Below are 27,050 nucleotides of genomic sequence, written 5' to 3' on the forward strand. Positions count from 1 at the left end.
ATCTTGTTTGTTTTCATTATTTTTATATTACCGCTATAGGATATATATAATTTTAAAAAAATGTATTTGATGTTTTTATAATTTTTATAATTTTTTAAAGCAATCAGTGTGGGAAAAAATTGATATAAATAATATAAAAGTTCGGAGATTTATATAAATTATTGTTTATTAATAAGGTTATTTATGTATCTATATTTATAAATAAAATGCATTTGTCACAAAATTGACAGTGCATTCCACACAATTTCCACGCTTCTCAGAAAAAAAATTGTAAGAATTCTTGAATCCTTTGAATGCAGTTTGCCTGCACATGGGACAGGTAATATTGCGCTTCAACCAAACATTGATGCAACCGGAATGATATTCATGCTTGCAATTCAAACGTTTCAAAGCGTCACCTCTCTTATATTGGCCAAGACAAATATTGCAACTGTCTTCGTTGCAGTCTTCTCCTTCGTATCGAATGATGGGCATGTTTTCCAGATCTTTTTCCAAGTTGAAATTTAATTTGTGAAGTATCACACCCTTTACTGGCATTGCTCCCGCCTGAATTAAAAAATAAATTATAGTGAATTATGAAAAGTAATGACAATAAATTTTTAATTAGATGTCATTAAGTTTTGTTTTAAAATTTAAAATAATTTTTGAACGCAAGAGATACTTACAATTTTGAAGGGAATGATCATGATATCATTCATGTTTCTAAGTTGCATTTTTATAAATTCTGTCATCGAAATGTTAGGGAGCTGTGCATTGCATAGATGGGACATTCTTCCAAATTGGATATTTGGTTGAGCCGGCAGGTTATTAGTGATGCGATCCTGCTGTCTCTGTAGCATCATTCCGCTGTATTGAGGAGATGTGATGATGTGAATGAAAAGGTTCATATAACTGTGCGCATAATTTTTGACGCGTCTTGGAATTTCTTCCAATTCATTTTGATAAAAGTTCATCATGTCAGTAACTGACCTAATCAAAGGGTTACAACTATTGGAACTCATTGTTATCTAGCTTGTTATCAAATTTTAATTATCGAAGGCTACAAAATTTTGTTCAGCTGAAATAATATAATTGCATTAATCAAAGCTTACAAATTTTGAGATTGGATTTAAATCAAAAACTCCAGTCATTTATACCTTTTCAATTCACACCATAAAGTTCCTTCGTGTAAAATTTCAGTTATAATTTAATCTTTGTTGAATAATTAAATAAATTATAACTTCAATTTCATTTGAGGTTAATTTAAATTTGATTACTGCACTAAAAGCCTTTGTTGAGATCTCATCAACTTTCCCAAAGCAACAAAGTTATCGATTTCGACCGTTACAACTTTGTATAGATAGCAAATTATAACACTTAATTGTAACGATATTTAAATGAGTTTTAGTAAATTTTTGTTCAACTAATCGAAATGTTTTCATCACTAACATTAAATTTAGTTAGAAAATCTATTAATTTTGTTTGTTTGTGCAATCGCATCACTGTAATACTTTTCATACAGCTTAGATTTATTGGAATCTTATAATCTTTACATCTCCTACAGTAGTTTTGATAACATATTTGTTTTGTTTCATAAGGAATCTGAATTAAGATTTAAAATGTTGTTGTCATTGTCAGACATTTTCTATCCAACTATAAAAAAAACTCGGCAGTTGACAAACTTTACAAACTTTTGTTTCCAATTACATTTTTCGGCCTAAACTTTTGAGAAAAAAACTCCGGTGGTCCGTACCTATCTCTTTGGCGACAACAGAAATTATGCGAAATCACCATCAACTTTGGATACGAAAGAATGACGTAATGAATTACCGTTATTGCTGATATATCACAATTGAAAGTGCATGCGATGAGTTTTTAAGAAAGTAATTTGTAAAAAATGATGTAAAATATTGACATTAAACTGTGAATGTTATAGTCATGTTAAGTGCGCTAAATTGACTGACAAAGGTTTTAAATTGTTAAAATACTTTTGCGATGAATGTCTAAAGGTTTCCGAGTCATTCAACACCGTCAACAAACTTATCAAAAAACAAGACGAATGTTTTATTCAGATAAAGTCAATTAAAGAAAGCAATGACAATATAAGGCGTGAATTAAATCAATTCAAAACCTCCCTAGGTTTAAACCGATAAAAGTTAAGCCAAATATCAAACGCTGATGGTTTGCTTGATAAATCTATTAGTAACTTAAAAAATGAACTCAGCACGACTTGGTCAAGTATTGTCAAGAAAAATATTGATGCTGTATCCAATGAAGTGAAAACTGTCAAAAAGACGTTAAACACAATTAATGATAACAAAGAACGTGAAAACAACATTGTTTTATTTAATTTGTCTGAAAGTGAAAACATCTCAAAAGACAAAGATGTTATTATGTCTTTTTTAATGTCCCTAGCCGGTGATGCTTTCAGTATCAACAAGGTTTTGGCAATTTCAAGGCAAGGAAGAAAAAGCGACAAAGTTTGTCGGCCTGTCATCGTCAAGTTCAGTGACGCTACCTTCAAATCGTTGTTTTTGAGAGCGTCTTTTAAAATAAGGTCATTCGACGGTGAATTAAATTAAGTTAAAATTAGCCATGATTTGACTCCAGAGAAACGTACTGAGCTCAATTCACTAGTGTCTGAGGATAAAACCAAGAAAGCTGGTAGTGAGAATTATTTGTCCAGGGTCAGAGGTCCGATTGGACGTTGGAAAATCATCAAGCTACCCAAAAACGCCACAAATTAATTTTTTATTTAGCGTTGTTTAATATAAGGTCTATTGCGTCAAAATTAGACATTATTTATAATTTTTTGTTTGAGGATTTAGACATTTTTGTTATCACTGAGTCATGACAAGGTTCACTGGGGGCTGATACTGTTCGTCTAGCCATGCCACCTAATTATTCATACGTTGATTTTATTAGACCTAGTGATCCTAACCATGGTGGTAGAATTTTTTTTAAGTTTTTTCAATTTGATAAAAGTTGAACTTCCCCCAATTCAGAGCTTTGAAGCCATCGCTACAAGTTTCTTTTTAAATAAGTCAAAAGTTGTTTTGTAAGCCATTTACAAACCTGGTTCTGTTTCAGTTTCTGCATTTGACATTGGTTTTAGAAGACATTTCTGTTTCATCTGATTTTTTGGTTGTTGTCGGTGATTTTAATGTTCACATTGAAAGATGTAATGAATTAAATACCATTAAAGTGTTGGATATTTTTGAGTCGTTCCAGGTTTTTTGTCGAGTTGATGGACCGACCCATGTTTTGGGTGGAACACTCGATCTCGTCGTTTCATCGGTTGATTTTCCACCTACGGATTGCATGATATTTCCATGTGGTGTTCATTCAGACCATAGCTTCATCAAGGTTATTTTTCCGTTTGTTTATAAGAAGCCTACAATATTAAAAAATTAGTTTGGTCATGGGATCGTATCAACAGTACATTGTTTCAAAATCTTGTTTTTCAATGGTTTATTAGTGGTTCGTTTGATTTAAAAGATCCTGATGTTATTTACGATTTGTTTGTCAAAAAGATGCAATCGATTGTTGATGTAATTGCCCCACTGCATTATGTTAAGTCCAATCATACCCACAGTGCTCCCTGGTTTAATCATCAATGTAGACGTATGAAAAGAGCTTGCCGTAAATTGGAAAAAGCATATCGAAAAAACCCTAACGATCTTAATAAAATTGCCTGGGAAAAGGCTCTGTTTTCAAAAAATTCTGTTTACACTGAATAAAAAAATTTGTATTTCAAAAACTTGATCCTTGTTCATAAATCTAATCCTAAAAAATTGTGAGCAACCATTAATAAATTATTAGGTAAATCTTCCACAGGTCATTTAGTCGATGAATGAAGTTTACCATATCACAATTTGCAACGTCTTTTAGTAATGAGATTAAAAAAGTTAGAAAAAAACAAATTCCTTGCTTGAGTCTCCTAGTGCTCCTAGTGATTCATGGTTAGCTGACTCGTTCAGTTTTTTTTATTCCATGTTCTGGTGATGAAATTAGGAAAGTTGTGCTCAGTTCACCATCAAAGACATTTTTCCATGACATTAATCCTGTGCATATTTTCAAACAATATATAGATTTGTTCATATCATTTCTCACATTTTTTACCAATTTGTGTTTTGACACTGGTTATTTTCCAAAGGTGTTAAAGCATGCCGTTGTGATTCCCGTATTAAAAAAGCCATCTCTTGATAAGGATGATATTGCAAATTATCGCCTAACTTCAAACCTCTTGTTTTTATCAAAAGTTGTTGAACGTTTAGTTCTAAAACAATTTTTAAATCATTTGAATGTGCATGGTTTAATTTCAATCCATCAGTCTGGTTACAGGCAGTATCACATTACTGAAACTGCTCTGATCAATATTTCTTCTGAATTGTTTGCATCTATGGATTCACAAAATGTTTCACTTTTGGCTTTATTGGATATGAGCGCTGTGTTTGACTGCGTCGAACAATCACTCCTTGTACATAAACTTAAATGTCGTTTTGGTGTTGCCGGTGCTGTTGCTTATTGGTTCGAGTCCTATTTGATTGGTAGGACGCAACAGGTTTGTTTCAATAATTTTCTGTCCAATGTCGAAGTTGTTATTTCCGGAGTGCCCCAAGATTCTGTTTTAGGGCCTCTTTTGTTTATATTGTACAGGGCCGATGTCTTTCCTATTATTGAAAAATTTGGTTTCAGATACCATGCCTTTGCGGATGATTGGCGAATAGTTGGTTGCTGTAACACAGACCCGGGTTTTGATGCCATGGTTCATAAATTTTTACGTTATTTTAATGAATTAAATGAATGGATGGTAAATAATAAACTAAAACTAAACGAAAACAAAACACAAATTCTGCCTGTCGGTACTTAAAAAAGATTAATATTAACCCCATCAACATCGGTGGTTCAAATGTTGAGTTTTGCACTTCTGTTAAAAATCTGGGCGTTGTGTTTGATACTGCAATGTCAATGGATCAACATACAAAGTCATTGGTTAAAGATTGTTGCTATCAACTTCGCAAACTCGGGCAAGTGAAAAAATCAGTCAATAACGACACCTTGAAATGTTTGGTTCACGCATTCATTCTTTCAAAAATGGATTACTGCAACAGCATTTATTACGGAGTTTCAAATCAATTGATTAATCGTCTTCAGTCAATTCAAAATCGTGCTGCTAAGATCATTTCCTGAGGGTTAAAATACGACCAATTAAAAAAGAATCATCTTCAAGCTTGCCGTTATGGTTTTCAAATGTTTAAATGGTTTAAGCCCAAGCTACTTGTCTGGAAGGCGTTTATACAAAACGAAAACTATTCATCACTTGCAATTACGCTCAGATGATCAGTTATTTTTATCGGTGCCAAGAACAAATTTGATGGAGGCCAATAGGAATTTTGCCGTTGCTGGTCCACAAATTTGGAACTCACTGCCATACAGCCTCCATCAACCTGGTTTAACTATTCAGAAGTTTCGCAAAGATTTGACGACGTATCATTTTTCCCGATGATTTCAGCAGAAAAAAGCAGCGCCTTTGAGTTGCATTAAAGGGCGCTATATAACTTTTTTAATAATAATAATAATTTATAATAACAGTATTAAGATAAATAATTATAATGATAACGAAAAAATAATAAAAAATGATAATAATAAACAAAAACAACAAAATGATATCAGATGATTATTCACTTTAATTAGAAATTTATTTTCTCGAAATTTAACAAGAAACAAATTGTCGCAAATCAAAGTATGACAAAGTAAATTCAAAAAAATTTACATCAAACAAATTGAAATTGGAACATATTAGGATAAAGTTAATTGATCAAAACTCAGTCATAACTATCGCGGAAATCTTTCAAGTTGCACAAACAGACATCAAAGCCAATCAATCAAAAGTTAGAAAAGTGAATCAATAAAAAGGTTAACCATAAAGTGCTTTTAAATGTGCTTTGCTAATGATTTTTTTTGGTCAGCCTACCTATATATATGAGTAACCAATTGTTCTAATGTCTCAAATCATTCAAAGTTCATTCAGCGTGAAGACTGATTTTAAACCTAATTCAGATAACTACTTGAAAAATTCATAACTTAGAATATAAAAGAGAAAAAATTTAATTATTAATACATTCAGTCCAACCGAATAATATGGATAGCAAAAGCAAGGTCAACAACCACAAAGTTGAGGATGTATCGAACGTTGATAACCTAAAGAACATCGATGATATCAAAGTTGTTAGTGGCCATGTGGAAAATGTGGACAACGACATCAACCAAACAGATTATATCCCGCCAGTTTATGATTATAACTTTTTTAATAAAAATCCTGCCAGTTTCGATTGCATCAGGAAGGCAACGATTAAAAAATTTAAAAAGTACAAGGTCAATACGAGTAAAGCAGGACTCTTCATGCAAGTGATGTTGAAACGAACAGCAAGAAAGTGCAACAGTTGGGTCATGTATTACGACATAGCGGTTGATCCTACCTTGATACCAGTGGACCAACCTACCACAAAAAAGTCGTCTCGTCAACGAACACGCTCACTCGACAGTGTAGAAGTTGATGTGCTAGCTGCAAGAAAGTTTCATAAAAGATCATTTTTAAAAAGATCATCATCAGTTGTTCTTCGCTCTTAGATTGTTGAAATGTTTTTTTCAAATTGTTTTTGTTACTCATCCAACAATGTATTTATAGATGAGAATGTACAGACAGCATGAAGTTCTTCTAGCTGATCATCTCTGAGAACATTGTTCATTGTTTGTAATTTTTAAATATTTTTTTTTCTTTTTTGTGAGCGATATTCATGTATTATTTTGCTTAAATTTTTGAAATTTTAATAAAAATAATAATAGGATTTTGTTTGTTTCACTGTTTTCTAAAAATAACTTGAATGTTCATCATTATTCCGTGTCAGATGCGGTTAAAAATTTTTTGCTTTGGTTGATGGGAGTTTTTTTTATTTTCTGCTGTACCATATGATAATAATAATAAAAACAAGATGTTTTGGTACGGTAAAACAGGGTTTTGTTTTGGCTCCTGTGATCTTTAATCTGTTTCAGACTGCCGCCATTCTCGACGGCAGTCTCTTTACGACGATTCAAGACGAAAAGCAAATTTTTACACTATTGGATTTTTGAATTCCATTATGCTGCTTTCCTTGCCATCTTTGTTCTCCAGATTAGTTTTTACGTTTTGTCGTGTGCCTTCAGTCCTTCTAGACTTGTTGTTAACACTGCAAAAACCGAGGCACTCTCTCTCTCGCCTCAAATCAATAAACCAGCTACATCTTTCGTGGATCACGTAAAGGTTTTAAATGATTTACAGAATTTATCTTGGTAGTGTGCTCCGCACTGACAGCTCTCTGGATCGTGAGATTGAACATTGCATTTGTAAGGCGTTGGCTTCTTTTGGCAATCTGGGGAGCCGCATCATTTTAAATCACAATCTTAATGTGATGATAAAGATTGCTATGTACAAAGCAGTTTGAAATTTTTTACACAATGATCTTTTGATCAAATACAATCGCTTAGAGTGTTCTTAACAGATCAAGTGTGTTCCATCTCATTTAAATGTATACAAATATTTTTATTAAATCCAAATTAAAATGTATAGAGCTAGCAAGAGATGTTATTGTTATAAACCTTTTAAAACATCGTTTTATGTATAATATAAAATTACTAATGTCATTGAATCACTATGGTTAATTCATCTAAATTAATTAAACAGCATATAATTAAAACATTTATTTTTAGGTGAATCATCAACACAAAAAATGTCAACGTTTTCTCTGCCATTGGTTAAAAAGTTTAAATATCTTTGAATGGTTTAACATTGAGAATTGTGAATTTAGATTTATTAAACAAAACTTAATTAGAGACTCGTAATGCAATAGTCGCACGTGTTTACGTGTGGATGGTCATGAGTATCAAAAATGATAAAAACTAAATGGAATTTTAAAACAATCAGCAAATAAGTTAATGAACTAACTGAACTACCTTATTTTTGCAGTAAAAATCAACCGAATGTTAACGAACACGAAAATATAGCTAGTTGAACAAACTGAAGAGCAACCTCAACCGGAGCGAAACAGGACAGAGTGAAAGTATTTTCAACTAATTTCAACCAAATTTATACTAAACCAGGCTCATCATCATCGTCACCTTCCTAACCTCTCTGACTAGTTGCGTTGCATGGGCAAAAGTTGAATAAAATTTGAATAAATTATTTTCGTCAACTTCTTCAACTGTATAACTGCACGGTATCGTCTTTGAGTTTATCATTCACCTACCTATGCAGCTTATTTCTGACCGTTTGTTATTGGTCAAGCCTAAACTCATTATTAGGCATCCAGCTCCTATGAAAACAGATTGATTGTTCATTTTGTCAACCAGCCAGTCACTGGTAATAAATTAATATTATTATCTTTTTCATTATTTTCAATTTGTATTTGGATAATTTAATGTTGGCGATTGAACGTTCAATTTATCGTGATGTTGTTATCGAAATTTCAAAGTTCACGTTTAAATAATTTATTTTCTAATAAATCTTTGATTTGATAATTTGCAGAAATACATGCTCACAATAACTTTTACGGTCGGTATAACCTCACATGGTCAACTCTCTATCACTTCAAACGTCAATACACAAATAAAACACAAACTTCACAAAAATTTATTGAAATTTTAAATTGTGAAACATTTTATTTAATTCAATATTAATAAATGACAAATCAATAAAAAATGTAGCTAAGTGAGAAAGGCTAATAAATGTAGCCTATTGGACAGTAGGCCGGTTAATGGATAACGTGCAGATTGGTTGACGGCACCAACTCACTTTGCCTTATTAATACTACATGTATTGTTGGCTTTAACCGGCTGAAATGTTAACGTAACGTTCAATCAATCGTTTAGGCGTTTAGGTTGAATTAATATATCTGATAAGTACTTAGGAAATAATTTAGATTGAGACTTATACATAAATGTGCAAGTTTAAAAAATTATTCTTTATTTTATAGGTAGCCACTGCAAGAGAACAAGATATGAAGATATATGAGAAAAGAGAGGAGCACGAGCAACTAGACGAGCAGCAAAGTTAAAAGCTTTACTTAAAGGACAGAGTATAGAATCAGGAAGACCATAGTAGAGCGAGTTGCAATAATTAATCCTAGATGAGACTAACGATGTAACAAGAAGGAGAAGAGTAGGATCATCAAGAAAAGGCAAAAGTTTTTTATTTTACTTAGATGAAACTTTTAACAACACTATTAATCTGAGAAGAAAGAGACATACTAGAATCAAAGATTAAGCCTAGACTACGAAACTTGTGAGAAACATCAAGAGTTTTTGAATCAGGTAAAATAATAGGAGTATTAGTAATAGAGTGTTTAAATTTATTAAAACAAATTAATTCAAAATTTAGAAGGATTAAGTTTAAGAAACATAGAGTCAGACTAAGCGATAATTGAAAAAAAGACATGAAAGACAGAAAGACAAAAAAAGAAGATAGATTATGAAGAACACTATTGAGATTAGATGGAGGGAAAGAAGAGGGCCAAGGATAGAACCCTGAGGTACACCGAAAGTAAGAGTTGAGGAGTTAGGAGTAGAATTATTGATAACAACAGAAGAAAAACGATTACAGAGATAAGAAAACCAAGATAGACAAGAATCAGTAATATTAAAAAAAAGATCTAGCAGCCTCAAAAGAATAGTATGATCAACAGTATCAAAAGCAGAGGAAAAGTCAAGAGCTAGAAGAAGGTAAGATTATTAACATTTGACAAAGATGATGGAAGCATTGTTAAAAGTTTGAAAAGTATAAATGTTAGCCGCAACGAGGAGAATGGTCTTGCTTCTGGTTTCTTAGAAAACAATATGCCATTTTTAAAAGTCTCATTTACTTTTAAACAAAATTTATCTGTTTACAAAAATGTAATGTAATGAGCGGTGGGTCTTGTTTCGAAACCTTTTTTTTCTTCGTATCTTTTTTATTTAAAAAATGACAACAACTCAAAATGGCGAGAGACATGAACATCACGTGAACGGACAATCTGCAGACGGAAAGGATTTGCTGTATTTGGACGCCGTTGAAATTGATGACAAGGAGTTCAACATTCCGCCCATCAAAAATCTCCCAACATTAGAGAGCATACTGAACACCCCGGACGATCATGATGAGCTGAACAGCGCCCTGCTAGTCGAAACCAGGAATTTGCTATCCGCTGTTAGTGCAGTGCTGTCCTGTTCTTATTTTTCTAGGTTTTTGTGTCAGATCATCATTATAATATCCTTTCCTTTTAAAATTTTGATTATTAAATTTTTAATTAAAATTTATAATTAATATTAAATGATACAATAAATTTAATCAAATATTATTCATTTTATTTTCATTGTTGTTTAGGTATACTTTAGACTTAAGTTAATACTTAAAGTAAAGGCTAAAGCGAAAATGCTAGTGTCTAGTGAGCAAGTAGCCTTCTTCTAGACTAGGGTAATAATATTATAAAAATTTATAATAGCTATACTTCACTATATGTATATAATATTTGTGGTCAAAATTAAATCATTATGTAAAAAATGAAGTCATGTTTTTTATTTAAAAGAATAACTTGAAATACTTATATTATAATTATATATTTAATTTTATTAGCATAAAATATCATAATTATCTATTTTAGGTAATTTGCTTTTAATTTTATTTTCAACTTTTTCAAAATTATAACTATTACAAATTAAAAAAAAATATATACTTTTTAAAATTAACAGATGAATTAAGTTTATTTTAAAACTTATGACTTTTTATGATAGTAAGGTAAGTCTTTCAAAAACTTTCTCTAATAAACTTTGTAAATGATCAAAATAAATATTCACAACTTGCCAGGGTGACGCAGACACTTCATCAGTAACCAGTCAGGACAGCAGCCTGTCCCATACATCTAAGCAAGCCAAACAGTCAAAAGATAGAATAAGCAGGAACGCAGACAAAAGCAACTTGCATGGATGTGTACTTCGACACGTAACATTGAAATCAATTTCATCACAGTTACTTTCAGCAGCAGACAAGGTCGATGCAGGACTTCCAACTGCACTTGCAGTCTCAAAGTTCATAGCAGTTGGAACTTCACATGGTCTCATCATGGTCTTTGATTCCAAACAAGTTCTTCGTTGGTGTCTGGGAAGCACAGCTGTTGGTGCGCAATATGGGGCAGTGTCAGCTCTGAGCTTCAACATCGACAGCACCAGATTGTTGAGTGGGTTTGCCAGAGGACAGATTATGATGTGGGACCTGACAAATGGCAAGTTGTTGAGGACGGTTCTTGATGCACACCCACCAGGCACCGCCATCTTGCACATCAAATTCACTGATGACCGAACAACCGCAATCACCAGCGACAGTGGGGGATCAGTTTTCCAGTTAGACTTCAGGCGCAAGTTGGGAATTAGAACATGCGAGTCTCAGTGCCTGTTTTCTGGGAGTCAAGGAGAGGCGTGCACCATCGAGCCACTCTGCACGCAACAATCCATTCCAGAACATCCAATGAAGGACGTCATCCTCGTTGCCATGGCAACTCTCTCCAAAGCCATCATTCTTGTTGTGAAGCCCCATCTGATGGCACATTTTGTGTACCCACTTGTGGGGGATCCATCCACCCTGCCACTCTTGAGTTGGCAGTTTGTGGTCATCCAGGTATCAGAACATAGCAAGTCAGTTGATCCTGTGCTTGCATTCGGTAGGGACCAGGTCGTCTACTTTGCCCAGGTTTGTGTTGGTCAGTTTTTTTTCTTTGATGTTTCTTGAAATTTGATGCTATTGATCCTCTTTCATTTTAATTCCACATGTTAATCTAAATAAATTGTTGGTTTGAGTTTTTTATAAATTTTAGTGAACACTCACGAGTTTATTTCATTTTAAAAATTTTTCAATTTTGGTTTCTTTTTATTAAAATTAACTTCTGTCTGCAGGCGGTTTGCAAAGGAGTAGACAACATAAATGTGTCTGTGCTGCAGAAGACTGACCTGCCCTACAAACTCCTCTGCATGACCTGGATCAACCCTCGCACCATGGTCTTCATTGACACTTCTGAGAAAGCCCATCTGGTCGATGTAAGAACCGAACAGGAAGTTCAGGTTGTTGCCGTTGTTGAGGCTGCTTTTGTTGTTGCTGCTGCTGTTTTTTTGTTGTTTTCGTTGTTGTTGTTATAATTTCTTTAACCTACAGAAGAATTTTTTTACCATCACAGCAGCTTGAAATGGTTTATGAATGCTGTTGTGATAAGTTGATGTCATATGTTGCTATATTATATCGTTGTTGTGTGCTGTCATGGGTTGTTGGTTACATTACACATGTTGTCTGAATGTTGCTGAATGTTTCTGAGATGTTTTGGCTGTTTCAATGACTTTAACCCTTTCTTTTGATTTGTTGTGTATGGTTATAGCAGTGCTCGTATTGTTGACGCTGATCGAATGCAAAATAAAATAATGAAGTTGACCTTTAGGATTTTTTAGGTGTGAATTGAAACTAATTAAATTAGAAATAAATGTTTCACGTATTATCAAGTTTTAATATTGGTTTCCATTCTTAAAATGTTGAAACAAATAAAAAATTTTAAATTTATTGTTTGAAATTTGTCTGTTTTCAATTTTATTACTCCTTAAAAATATATTCAAGGTATAATTTTGTAAACAAAAAAATCTATCAAAAATATTCTTAATATTAAGTCTGTTAAAAAGTTTTAAAAGAATAACCAAATGGTCACAAAAGTAACACACACACACACCACACACATACACACACTCGCACATGCACACACACAGACACACACACACACACAAACATCAAACTGCTGTGCTGACAAGCAAGCACATAAATAAATATTGTTAAAACATTGTAAATGTCATTCACAACTGGCTCTGGGATTGCATTTTTATTATTATTATTATTATTATAATTATTATTATTATTTTATGTTTATCTTTGTCGTACTCGGCATGAACAAAATTGACATCCGGTTGATATGGTGTTATGCATAGGATGCTGAATAATAAATTATTATCACTGTCATGCATTATATCAATGTTAATAATAATATCGGTTATTTCATAAATAATGATATAATAATAATGCTGTTGCTGCTTCTGCTGCTGCTGCTACTTCTACTACTACTACTACTATTACTAGTAGTAGTAGTACTGCTACAACCGCTACTACTAATAAACTGTTGATAAATGCTATAACACATTAGCTTATTATATTTAGTAACAGTAATATAATGGTTGTTATTATAACATTATCACGTGCGCACAACAAAAAAAGGTGTTGGACCTGGCCAGTGTACAACTAGCATACAGCACGAGTTTCTACAAGTCCCTGGCGACGGGGGGCAACGTGAGTCAGGCCCTCGCGTATGCAGGTGAACAGGCGTGCTACCAATCCATCGTCACTTACAACAACCAGCTGGTTCTGCTGGGCACAAGAGGCGTGCACATCATCACCTTGAGGTCCTGGTCCGATCGCATCAACTTGCTGGTGAAGCAGCGCAAGTACAAGCAGGCGGTTGAGTTGGGGTTGACCTTCTACAAAGATACTGCTATGGCAGTGCAGGGTCTCGTGTGGAACCCCCAGAAGAGGAAGACTGTTGTGATGGAGTTGCTGGTAAAGGTGGTTATGCAGTATGTCGATGATTTCATGAGTGGAGTTGGTCACGTTGATGGAATGTACAGTTCGCAAGCTGGTCTCCATGCTGAGTTTTATGATGATTGCTACGAGGTGCTTCAAGTTTGCATCAACTACTGTCTCGAAACTGACAACAACGAATTACTGTTTGGATACCTCTTTGATAGGTTAGTTGGGGAGTAAGTAGGCTGGTTGTCAAGTTTCTGCCTGGTCAGATTGTCATGTCAAACATGTGATGGCTTTATGATCTTCTTGTATTTTTGACTTCATTTTTTGACGAACCATTCGCGTTTTACACATTACGAGTTACAGCAAAGTTAATAATAATGTTATCAATAATGTGTAGATTAAAATATTTTTATAGCTTCACATGTTAACTGTTTTACTGCATCTTTGTCAATTATAAACTCGTTCTTCTTCCATTTTCGTTAATCTCAGGTTCTCGGAAAACGAGGTGACGAAGGAGTTATATCTGGAGAGTTTGGAGCCAGAAATAATGGATAAGAATTTGACATACATCAGTCCTTGGGTCATGAAATGTTTTGTGGATCATTATGAAAGGAAGGGAATGATGCAGAATGTTGAGGCGTGCATCCTGCATCTCGACATCATGAGTCTCGATATCCATCAGGTTTCTAGTTTTGTGTCTTTTCTTGTCGTGTTTGACTGTTTGTATGTGTGGTGTGCGTGTGGTGTGTGTGTGTGTGCGTATTTAATATGTGTTCTTGTGTTAATTTATGGTTTTTTACATTTGTACATGTATATATTCTTGTAGAGTTGATCTGTTGTTCTGCAGTATCGACTGCAAACATTGAACAGTTACAAAAACCTGTGTAAATAAAAGTATTTATTATGGTTATATGAATGAATGACGAAACACAGATCATGTCTCTATGCTGGATGCACGGCTTGTTCGACACCATCCTCTACATATACAACAAGGCCATGCGTGACTTCATCACGCCCCTGACCAGTCTCCTCGATCGACTGACCAGTCAGATGGCCTCCTTGAGATCCATTCCAACCAATCACGGAGCAGCAGCTGATCCAGCTGCTGAGGAGGATAAGCAGCTGTACGACAACGTGACGAATATGGGCAATAAGATTCTTGTGTACATCAGTTGCTGCCTTTGCGGTCGAGGCTATCTTCATGGAGAGCTTGATGCCGGTTGGTGTGGATTTTTAATGTATTTTTGTTGTTTTGGAGTGCTCCTGTGCATTTGAAGAAATGGTGCTATGAGGTATTACTGGTATTGTTGCTGGTACATAAAATAGCCTGGTACCAACCATTTTTGTTGACGAATATAATGAATTGTAAATCAGTTGTATATTATGTGCTTATAACCCTAATGGCTTTTACTTGATTTTTAAAGTTCATATTCGATTTTATATTTTTCAGTTGAATGATTTAATGACAAAAATGTTGAAATTTGTAGAGATGATAATATCCAATTAAGCGTTTGATGTATTCACAGAGGATGTTCCGAAAGTGCGCAACCAGGTCATCCTTGCCATCACATCACTTCACAGTCAGCAGAGTAATCTTTCTGAGTCGACATACCCCTACCTACGCACTCTCATCAACTTCAACGCCAGGGATTTCTTCAACGTCTTGTCTCTGGCGTTTGAGGGAGACAGATTCAATGGCAAGGAAAAACAAAGAGTTGTCGATATTCTGCTTCTCCTTATGGTCGAAGGTGTTGGCTTCAACTCTTCACAGGTCAGTTTGGAAATAATCATTCATTCACCGGACTTTAGTCTATCACGTTTAAAACTATTTTGTTGAACCACTGGTAGATTGGCATCTTGTTTGTGTTCCTGGCTCGTCAGATCAGTCAGAAAGGAAACAGCATCCAAGTGAAATCCATCTTGTTCGATCAAGTCCTCGAGTCCCTCTGCTCTCCAGACCAAGATAATTCTAAGCACGAGGAGCGTCAACAACTTCTTCTCGAACTTCTTAACACTGGAGTTCTTCATAGCTTCCACGGAAACAGAGATGAACTGAAACTCGTCTTGATGGCCGAATCAGCTGGATTTTACAGAGTTGTGGAATCACTGCATATAAAAAAGAGGAGATTTCATTTGGCCTTTTCTTGCTATTTGAAAGATTTAGCGAGGAAAATGAAGATTTTCAATTTTGTTGATATGGTTTTAAAAGATGAATCAATTACGAAGAAGGAGAAGGAATTAGTGTGGAAGGAAGCAGTGGAGAACTTGGATAAGTTGGTGGTGATCGATAAGTTGAAGACTGCTCATCTGGTATACAACGTGATGGGTAAGGAGGGCTTTGTCACGGTTTTGAATCTTATGAATTCTGATAGTAGAATCCTCTTTGACTTTCTACAAGTTTGAAGTTTTTTGATGTTTTATTAATCTCAAATGAATTTTAAAATGACTTCTTTTTATTGTGTCCTCGCCTGTAGCATCAGTTGTAAAAAGTTATTCTATAACCAAAAGCTGAATTATCAAATGTAGTTCAGTAAATAATAAATCTCATTAACTGTAAAATTTATGTTTATTAAATTCAGGGTGTGTTTGAATTGACTGGTCCGTCAGTTGTCAAACAAGAAGTTGAGGTTGGAAGTCGCAAATTCATGAAGGTCGACGGGCGGCTGTACGAGAAGTATGTTGAGCTGGCGTGCGAGTTTAGGAAAAACGAAGAAGAAATTATTGAATTTCTGCGTTCGCACACGGACTACAGTACAGACCTGGTGCTGAGTGTCGTTAAAAAGAATAATTACAAGGAGGTCACCTGCTTCCTTCTCGAAGAGTCTGGAGATTATTCGGGGGCGTTTGATTTGAAAATGAACATAGCTCAGGGAATCTGCACAGGCAACGATGCTCATCAAATTGAGAGCAACATCTGGAGTATTGTGAAATATTTACAGAGGAACAACAAACATTTCTCTACAGACCTAAGACACAAATGTTGGCATCAGCTGCTTGACCTGGTTCTTCAAAAGCAGGAAGATGTCTCGCTAGAAATGTACGAAGATGACAACAGAATATCGACAGAGCAAATTAAGATATTAACATCGCAAGTGATGACGGCATGCATGCCCTTCCTGCCACCTGGACTCATCCTTCAAAGGGTTCTTTCCAGTCCATGCTACTCGTCCGGTAGGTACGGAGATTTGAAAAGTCTGCTCAATAACATGATGGACTCGTGCAATTATGAACGGGTACTCATAAAGACGTGTGCCAACCTATTCGATAGAGATTACCATTCACAGCTCTCTCGAATGCTCAAGACGACCACCATGGCAACTAAACTGAAGGCATCCAGGTGCTATCTCTGTTTCAAAGACATGACCTATCGCTCGTCCTCTTCATCAGCATCAGCGGCTCTGAATGACGATTCAATCATTTGCTTCCAATGTGGTCACGGGTACCACTGCCGCTGCCTGTCATCGATCGGTCTGCGAAGGAAAAGTGTCAGTAACGATGCTGAAGGTGGAAGTGACGATTGGATCTGTTACATTTGTTGTGAAAGTGCTTCAAAGAGTCCATCGTCTCCAGGCTACAGTATTAACAACATCCACATTCCGGTTAATGGTACAACTGACGGAAGCAATCAGCGAGATGAACGTTCTACATTTGAAGACACGACCGACCAACATGATCACCACCAACAACTGAACCAAGCACAACTGGACGCACTGCAGAATTTGAGGGCATCTCAAAAAAGTAGGCCAGGTTTGTCGACGTTGATGGAGCTGAAGAAATATGCGACAGACAAACAAAAAACTAAAAATGTAAATGAAAGAACAATTATATGGAACTGATCGTAACGTATATGTGTATTTTTTTTTACATTTCGTCAAATCAAAATGTTTTTCTTCTAGGCACCTTTAAATAATTTTTTTAAATATGTATTAAAATCTGTTAAGATTATTGTAAATAAGAACTTGTTCAAACATTTTGTTGCTTATTGTCTGGAAACAACAGAAGCGATTATAACGTTATTGTCTCTCGAACTTTGTGTTAGGCACTGGATTCGTTGCGATATTTCGATTAGAAGTCGTTCGTGTGTTACATAGCACAAATAGTGATCAACTTTCTTCCAAATCTACTCTGTAACACAGGATGAACTCATTGTCCCTTGTTACAAAATTTATTTCTTGAAAAATGCTTTTTATAGTTTTATATTCCCATTAGATTTCAATCCATAAAAATTTTCCGCTTTAAAAACATTTTTTAGATTTTTTGTTTTAGTGTTTCAAACGTAATTAAAAATCATTTTCAAAAATACTTCTATCTCCATATCTTGTTCTCTTGCACTGGCTACTTATAAAATATAGAATAATTTTTAAAATTTGTACGTTCATGTATAAGTCTCAATCTAAATTATTTCCTAAGTATTCATCAGATATATTAATTGAACCTAAACGCTCCGGTTTACGATCGTCTTCTTCTCGCTTTTCTTTAACTCGTTTTAAACACTCTTCTGCCAAATCTGCTTTTGCTTTTTTTGGTCCTTTTCTCTGAAACTCTCTACCTACTTCACTGACTACTTCTCCATCACTTGCGAAGTTCAGAGCGGATCTCAAGACCCATCTGTTTTCAAAATTCATTGAGGAGCGCTGTTGAACATCGCGGAAATAGCGCTTTATAAGCTAATTGATGTATTGATTGATTGATTAATTGATATGTCTAGTACTTCATCATAAAGCTACACTAAATGATATTCGGAACGATAAACTGCATTTATTTAAATGATAAACTTCAAAATAAAACAAATGTTAGAAAACAAAATCTTGGACACCGATCTTTCTGCAACACTCGATAGTCTTAACCTCGCTGGGGCATTACGCAATAGGTACTCAGATGGCCCTTAAGAGACTTTATGGGAGTGGTGCAATGTATCCAATGGACCAAATTTGAAGTAATGAAAACAGGATGATTGGGTGGCTTGATGGCCTAGGGGCTAAGGTCGCCTGGTGCTGTTTTATAGAGCGTGCAGTAACCCGGTTCGAATATGACGAAACGATACCCGCCTATCACTTGCTTCGTGTGTGGTGCGTCGTTGAGCATGTATTCGTCTACGTTGTTTGTATGCTGTTGATTTCCCTGAACCTAGGAAGTAAACCTAGGAAGAGTCTAAATGACTTTTAACATTTTTTGATGAATTGAGAGCGCCAGAGGTATACCTCAGTCCTAAAACGAGTGCTTCTGATGTCCTTAAAATCTTAAATGTATTTCCTTTGTATTTAACGTTTTCTGTGTCAGTACAGTAGATAGTGGCGAGCGACGTTTTTTTTCGAAATTTAAGTTTGTTAAAGAGACTATCCCCAGCCCTCAGTGAGGCATGTCAATCTTTTTTTTAGCTTCATTATTTATCGAACATGAAATATTTGATTCCGTTCATTAGGACAAACTTGTAAAAAATTGTCGTCACTTAAATCTGGAAAGATAAAGTTTCAAAAAGAAATTCAGAAAAAGTTTTTGTTAAGTCATCTAAAACGTCTACTATTAAAAACATGAAGAAGGGTGCCGGGATTCGGTGTCTGGCTAGTGCTACGTTAGTGCTGATTAGTGACGTATTTATTTTCGTTAGCACCCCTCCCTACCACGGGGAACCTTTGAGGGGATGGAAAAATTAGTAGTCCCCAAATTTTCACTCTGTAAATTCCAAGTTAAAATAAGATGCCTTCTAAGTTGAAAGCAGCATTAACAATTTGTTTTTCAAATCTTTTTTAAAATTTATGTAACAATACTGAAAAAATGTTAAATGTAAATATTCAAACAAATTTTAAACAATTATTCATATCAAAAATAAGCTATGTTGTCCAACGACATAAATGATTTTCAAAAGTTCTTCACAATACGGAATGAAATAATGTGGAATGATGTAGATGACTTTATGACTAGAATATACCAAAACAAAACAAACAAGTACATCAACACAAACATTCTAAATTGAGTTTATTTAAATAAATTATATGTACATAAAATAAGTTATACATAATATATATTATATTTAAAAAAAACATTTCACACTCAGATAATTCGTTATATTTTGTTGAGTTATATTGTTTGCAAGATTGTATTAAATCGCGTTTTCTTGTTAAAGGGTTTAGCAATAACATCGCAAACTATAATGAATTATAAAGTTAAAGAGATGGTACCAGTCTTTTGATTCATCTTTTATTCTTTTCGATCAAATCACAGATTATTATGATTACTTTCAATTTCTTCTAGATTAACTATAAATGCACAGAAAAATAGCAAATTTGCCATAATTATGGCTATTCAAGCTCGTTTGAGCTTCTGTGTATCCCAGATTTGTCTAAATAAAAGTTAGTTGGTGGGCGAGTTAGTTGATTTAGTTTGTTAGCTAGAAGAGGTTGAAAGTAATCATAATAATCTTTGTGAGCTGATCGAAAAGGATAAAAGATGAATATAAAGAAAAGGTTATGGCTTCGCTGTTTCATCTCTCCTTAACTTTGTAATTTCTTATCAATTGCTATCGCTAATTCCTTTCGCAAGAGAACACGATATCATACAACCAAGCTAACAATATAACTCAATAAAATCTACAGAATCACCTTAGTGGTGAGCGTTATATTAATATACACACATATACTGAATAAAGAAGAAGAGATGGAAGAGAAAGAGAGAGAAAGAGAAAGAAGGAAAAAAAGATAAAGACCATTTAAATGCAAAGGATTAGAAAGAGAAAGAGAAAGAGAGAGAGAGAGAGAGAGAGAGAGAGAGAGAGAGAGAGATGAAAATGAGATAGAGAGAAAAACGATGATTAGGGAAAAGTTTATATGCAAACAAGCCGTATTTTAAATAACATTCGATTTGAGTAATGACTGTTTGGAATGTTGAAAAGTAAGGTTTGAGTAGGACAGCTCAGACAACAAAACTAGTTATACTTAACAATTTTTTTCAGTTTGTTACTCAATAAATCTTCAAATTTGTATAAACAGAATTGTCAAAAAATATTGTCGGTAATTAATAAATTAATCGCGTCAACGTTAATATGCGTTATATAAATAAATATATAAATAAATAAATTTATATATATATATATATACACATATATATATATATATTCAAATAATAAATAATACTTTTGTGTGTGAAATATAATTGAACGTGTTCACTCGTCAGTTGGGAGGTTGAGGAGTCACAACTGCAACGTTGCTTGTTTCAACTCTTGAACATGTCACAAAGCAACTTTTCCATTGGCATGTTTCCTATAGCTCTTCTGAAAAAAAGGTTTTCAATTCTTTCCGATGGAACCATTCGTAAAAGAGGAAGCAGCAGTAGGAGCCTGCCAAACCTGAAAAATTGATTTGTTGAAATGTGTTACGTATGGTGGATCAGTCTGCATGGGTCACAAGCACTTTTACTCGGTAAGAAGGACTGAGCTGAAGTTGCATTAAATCGTAAAAAAGAGGGCAAAACATGAAATCATGCTAGTTGTGCTTCAGGTAACGCTTGAGTAACCTAACTAAACGCCGAACATATTACTGTCTAGAACTGTGATAAAGAGTTAGTTGAAAATTGTAATGTATCGATCTATCTGCAAGAAATTGGTAAAAATAAAGACAGAGATATAAACATTTTGAGCCAAATGTGGAGGGTAGACACTGATGTTTTCTATAATCAGTTGACCAAACGACTTTTTTAAAATAATTGTAAAAATAAGATTTACATTTGTTAACAAAACGAGTTATTTAACAATTATATTTGTTTAGTTTTGAGCGGTGGTGTGATACTAAATAGCACCAGGTCCATCCTTTGATGTTTGATCCAGTTTGGATTGAAAGATATCTAAGCCTATTTCACTCAAATGACGGATAATAAGTCAACGTTAAGTGCATGGTTTGTAGCTGAAAGTTCTTCGGAAAGAACTATACATTCATAATTTACTTGAATATGTCAAACATAATAAAAACATTAAAAAAATTTTGAAACTTTAAAATTAAAAGGGTTTCACCTGACAGGCTGAGAAGGATATTGTGAGCGAGTGTGCTGACCCAACATTACCTGGGCTTGATCCTGCAGGTTCTCCACCTGGCGCGGGTCTTTCAAGCCGCGCGTTTCTGTTTGAAAGTCGTTAAAATGAATTAGCCGACAATCGACGGCGAAGTTTAAATGAGTGTTATCTAAAAAATTTTTTCACGCCAATTGTTAGAGAGAAAAAAGCGCGCCGTGTTTTTCAATTTAGTAGGCATGACAACGTCCAACGAAAGTGTCGAGTTTATTTAAACTGAAAAATCGTCGTAACTGGACAACCACCACCACATATCAATGCATTTTTATTAAAATACGCTCAACAATTTTACAAAAGTTTATTATTTGATCGTTTGTATTTTTATGTAAGTGTTTTACCACTGATGTCTTATTTGTTTAATAAGACATCAATGGTTTCAATATATAATTAACCTTAATCTCAGAGTTAATATTTAATTTATTATTGTTACGTTTTGCATATATATTTTAAATAGAATTCTAAATATTTAACAAATTGAAACACTGTAATAAAGGAGGCAGACTTCTTAAAATTTGAAAAGGGAAGAGTCGAATAGAGTTAGAAAAGAACACAAACGTTTACACACACACTCACTGACCAGGTTTAAAAAGAACAATGGCCTTGTGACAGGCGAACTCAGGTGGGTCAACTTGGAGCAGACGAAACCTGGAGGAAAGTTCCTGAAGAATGCGCATGTCTGAATGCGCCTGGAGATGTGCCTTGCTGTTGAGCAGCGGAGATGGGTGGTTGGCGTTGGAGGGGGGATGGTCGGGGATGGTGAAAAGGGGGGATGTCTCCATCGGCATGCTCCACTGGATGGCGCACAAGAGGAAGAGTTCGGACCAGGACTCTTCAAGGAGGATCACCTGTTGTTGAGATGGTGGGATGATCTTGGGATGACATCGGGGTTATCCAATAAAATTATTTGTGCTAATGTACTAATTTCGCGGAGTGTGGTGACAGTGACATGGTGGAATGTGATGACGTGTTGATGATTTAATGACGTTAGGACGATGAATGGTGCAATGAAGACGCTGGAATCATGTACACCTCCCAACGCAATGAATGCACACAACACCACAACACAATGTACCTTACCAGGGGGCCAGGGACTCTGGCTCCCCCCGTTGTGAGCTTTATTTGTTTTAAAAGTTAGCAAAGTCGTTGTTTTAACGGATAAAGTAGCGTTTTTGAAGAGAAAACTGACATTATAAGTCCATTTACAGGAAATTGCCCCCCCGTCAAAATGTTAGCCGCCCCCGTGAGCACAAAAAATTTTTCGAAATAAACTTGTAAAAATTCCTCCTACCTCCGGTCATCGCCATTTTTTGAAAAATCCTCCAATGGTCGTCAACTTTTCTTAAAAATTTCTTCCCTGTTGTCCAATATTTTTCAGACAGATCCTTGCCCCCCCCCGTTCAAAGTTGTCTAGATCCGCCACTGCACCTCACAACACAACGTACACGTACATCTCACAACACAATGCACTTTTTAAAATTAGTTTTAATTTCTAAACTAATGTGATTGAGACTTGAGATAAAGTAAAGAAGTGAGCAGTGGCGGATCTAGACAAGTTTGACGGGTGGCTAAAATTTTCAAAAATATTTAACGACCGGGAGTGAATTTTCAAAAAAAGTAGAAAGTCGACGATCGAGGGAGTGGGATTTTCAACAAAAAGTTGATGACTTCCACAAATTTTTTGGAAAAGGTTTTTAACGTTTTTATTGGGGAAGGTCAACATTTTGACGAGGAGGGCCAACTTTTCTGGTAATGTGATTAAAAATTTTCTTACCATCTTTTTATAGGCTTGTAATGACAATTTTTGCTTCCAAAACACTACTCTTCCGTCTACTCTTCCCGTCAAAACAACATTCTCTCCTAACTTTTAACACCTACAATTATTATTATTATTCATAATAATAACAATAATAATAAAAAACGTTAATAATAATAATAAACAACGCTCACAACGTGAGGGCACTGACCTCACTGACTCCCCTAGATCCGCCACTAAAAGTGAAGAGTTTTTTTGACAACATTTTGATCTAGTTACGCAAAATAAATTTGGCTTGCAAAATATCAATTGGTTCAGTTCCTTTAGACTTCATGCGTTTAAACAGTGGCCCGGTCCGTTCCGTCATGTGAATACCGAGAAATGTGATCTCTAGTTTTGCGACGAATCACATGTCTACATGGCGACGAGCAACCGGAGCAACGCAGTCACATACACTGCGTAAGTCACGCTCGCAACATTACGCACGTACTCCGCGGTTCGAAAAGGCAAATGATAATATGAACTGGCGCGCGAGTAAAATATGGATGGACACCTTTTCATTCATAACACGTTCGCCAGTGGCCTGCAGACAACAATCATTTATATTCGTTAACGTGCGTGTACAAAAGGCATGTGTGGGTGTGCCTGTGTGTGCCTGTGTCTGCGTGTGATTATGTACAAGTACATGCGGGTCTGTATGTATGTTTGCTACGTTTATTTACGATCATTTCCATGAATGTGAACGTAATCTATGGTATAACCATAAGACTTGTGAACATTTATGCAAATACACACACACACACTCACACGTACACATGCACTCACACGCTCACACACCCACAGAAATTTTGTTGTAATTAAGTTGTACAAATACAAACGAATCTCTCTCTGGGCATGTTGTTGAGAAGCGTTCTATTTGCAAACAACATCACGAACAACACAAACGCGAACGACCTCAACACGAACAACACAAACGTGAACAAAACGAAGAATGCAACATTAACAAAACGTTAATACAACACCAACCAAACATCAACAAAACGCCAACGGAACACCAACAATAAAGCAACATAACATCAACATGACTTTAACACAAGCATACCACCAACAACGACAAATAAATAACGAACAACAAAATTCTGACGAACGAACAAACAACATTTTCTGATTCGCACGCCTAATGCTGCTCAGCCATTTTTTGCGCGGATTTTATCGTCACATCGACGCATTGGTTGGACTTTGATAGGAACTCTATTGCCTGCACGTTTGTGGATGCAGCGTTTCAGTTCTGCAGTGTCGTTGCTGTTGCATTCGAGTTGTCGGATGAGTTGTGTTGTTGTAGTTGGTTTATTTTATTTATTCATTCATTTAAAGTAAATCCAGAAGCCCTCAGGGCTTGTGCGGCAACTTAACTAACAGAAATTATAGAAGTTGTTGTTGGTTGTGTTTTTGTGGAAGTAAACTTGAAAACGTACACACACACACACACACACACACACACCACACACACAACCACACAAACACATAAAAACGCACACGCACGCATAAAATCACACGAACACACATAAAATCACACAAGCACACACACACATAAAATCACACACACGCACACACACGCACACACCCAAATTTCCACACGTGCGTACACATTCTTGTAGTACGCTTGACGAATACTGCACGCATATCGATAATGAAATATAATGGAGATTAAAAGGACGACAACTTTTGCAATAACGAGCGTTGAATTAGCCAAAAATAAAAAAGAAGTAGAGATGTGCTGGATTAGCGGTCGCGCTCAAATTATCCATTTTTCACGGCAGTTCATCCCTATTTGAAGTTTATTGATGCACAGTTGTCTCCGTGAGATTATTAACTTCATGTCTCAGCTGACCGTCATGATGACGATGGTGGTGGTGATGGTGATGATGATGGTGGCGATTGTAAGTACTCTGGTGGTGGTGATGGTGGTCGTGGTGATTGTAAGTACAATGGTGGTGGTGGTGATGATTATAAAAATGAGGATGGTGATGTTGTGCTGAATATGATGGTGAGGATGATGATGATTGTAATGATGATGATGAAGATGATGATGGTGATGATTGTAATGATGATGAAGGTGATGATGATAATGTTGGTGATGATGATGAAGATGCTTAGTATAAAATGATATTACAGCCACCACCACCTTCATCGTCTCTACCATAGAAGGGGATGCAGATTCTGAAAAGACGATGGCAGTTTTTTTTTCATAGTGACAACTGTTTTGATTGTCCTCATGTTGATGATGATGAGGAGGATGGCGATGATGATGATGATGACAATGATGAAGATAGTGGTGTGGTGGTGATGATGACAACAACGATAACAATGTTGATAATGATGATATGAAGATGGTGATGATAATGATGATGATGGTGATGAAGATGGTGATGATGATGATAGTGATTATGACAGTGATGGTGATGATGGAGATGGTGATGATAAGGATGATGATGGTGATGATGATAATGGTGAACGTGATAAACTTTTTGACGTTGAAATGTTGAGACATTGTCGAGATGGTTGTGAGTGAAGCCTTGAGTGGAATGGTTGATGCTGGCCAACTGAGTGCCGTCCAAAGGACTGACCGACATCAACAACAACATCAACAACAACATCAACAATAATATCAACAACAACATCAACAACAACATCAACATCAACAACATCAACAACAACATCAACATCAACAACAACATCAACAACAACATCAACATCAACATCAACAACAACATCAACAACAACATCAACATCAACATCAACAACAACATCAACAACAACATCAACAACAACATCAACATCAACAACATCAACAACAACATCAACAACAACATCAACAACAACATCAACATCAACAACAACATCAACGACAACATCAACAACAACAACAACATCAACATCAACAACAACATCAACATCTTCATCATCAACAACAACAACATCTTCATCATCAACAACAACATTAACATCAACAACAACATCAACGCCGTCATCAACAACAACATCAACATCAGCAACAAATACAACAATCATAAGAATCTCTATTTACAAAGCAGGAATAAATATCACGTGACAGACCTGCCAGCCAATAGAGAAAGAGGGAAGTCCCGGTGAAATTATTTATAGAAACATTTAATTTGTTTTGGTTGGTCGAATGATGATGCTGATCGTGATGATTGTCAGTGATTTAGATAATGGTGATGATGTTAAAGTTATGATGATGTTATAGTGATGATGATGATGATGTAGTGATGATGACGATGTTGAAGTTATGATGATGCTGTTGTAGTGATGATGATGATGATGTGGCTATGATGATGATGTGACAATGATGATGATGTAGATAGTTATAATGGAGAATATATCGGCGGTTAAGATGATGATGATGATGATGTGATGATGAAGATGAAGAAGAAGATGATGATGATGTTATGATGATGATGTTGTGATGCTGGTTTGTGTGTGGAAGGAGGTGGCAAGTTATTTTAGTGCATTTGATTTCGTTGAAGATGTTACGCATGGATGAACGTGTGTGTGGTGGATGAGTGGTGGATGAATGTGGAAAATGTGTGTGGTGGATGTGTGGTGGATGAGTGTGGAGG

At 35.3% G+C, this 27,050-nt stretch overlaps 4 protein-coding genes across 4 annotated transcripts in view; 2 read left to right on the top strand and 2 right to left on the bottom strand.

Moving 5' to 3' along the window:
- Nucleotides 1-303: 303 nt before the first annotated feature.
- Nucleotides 304-492, bottom strand: HELRODRAFT_153542 (hypothetical protein; the record flags this gene model as incomplete). The annotated part of the gene is made up of 1 exon (XM_009018016.1): nt 304-492. A coding segment is annotated over one exon (189 nt), but the record flags the coding sequence as incomplete, so codon positions are not given.
- Nucleotides 493-6,123: 5,631 nt separating this feature from the next.
- HELRODRAFT_171287 (hypothetical protein) lies at nt 6,124-6,612 on the top strand (the record flags this gene model as incomplete). The annotated part of the gene is made up of 1 exon (XM_009018017.1): nt 6,124-6,612. The coding sequence occupies one exon, from the start codon at nt 6,124-6,126 to the stop codon at nt 6,610-6,612; it is 489 nt and encodes a 162-aa protein (XP_009016265.1).
- Nucleotides 6,613-9,973: 3,361 nt separating this feature from the next.
- HELRODRAFT_111117 (hypothetical protein) lies at nt 9,974-17,568 on the top strand (the record flags this gene model as incomplete). Its single annotated transcript, XM_009018018.1, has 10 exons — nt 9,974-10,202; nt 10,935-11,744; nt 11,951-12,105; nt 13,289-13,815; nt 14,087-14,279; nt 14,531-14,642; nt 14,691-14,816; nt 15,124-15,368; nt 15,446-15,994; nt 16,177-17,568. 10 exons carry the CDS (start codon nt 9,974-9,976, stop codon nt 17,431-17,433), a joined length of 4,203 nt encoding a protein of 1,400 aa, XP_009016266.1. The 3' UTR covers nt 17,434-17,568.
- Nucleotides 17,569-20,809: 3,241 nt separating this feature from the next.
- HELRODRAFT_139475 (hypothetical protein) overlaps nt 20,810-27,050 on the bottom strand; it is a gene marked incomplete at both ends in the record, with an annotated part of 24,149 nt that continues 17,908 nt past the window's right edge. The window contains 3 exons of the mRNA XM_009018019.1: nt 20,810-20,939; nt 21,600-21,705; nt 22,234-22,501. Coding sequence (XP_009016267.1) covers nt 20,810-20,939; nt 21,600-21,705; nt 22,234-22,501 — 504 coding nt within the window. The remainder of the gene's footprint in view (nt 20,940-21,599; nt 21,706-22,233; nt 22,502-27,050) is intronic.

The sequence above is a fragment of the Helobdella robusta genome (assembly GCF_000326865.2).
Source record: "Helobdella robusta unplaced genomic scaffold HELROscaffold_20, whole genome shotgun sequence".
Classification (NCBI taxonomy): domain Eukaryota; kingdom Metazoa; phylum Annelida; class Clitellata; order Rhynchobdellida; family Glossiphoniidae; genus Helobdella; species Helobdella robusta.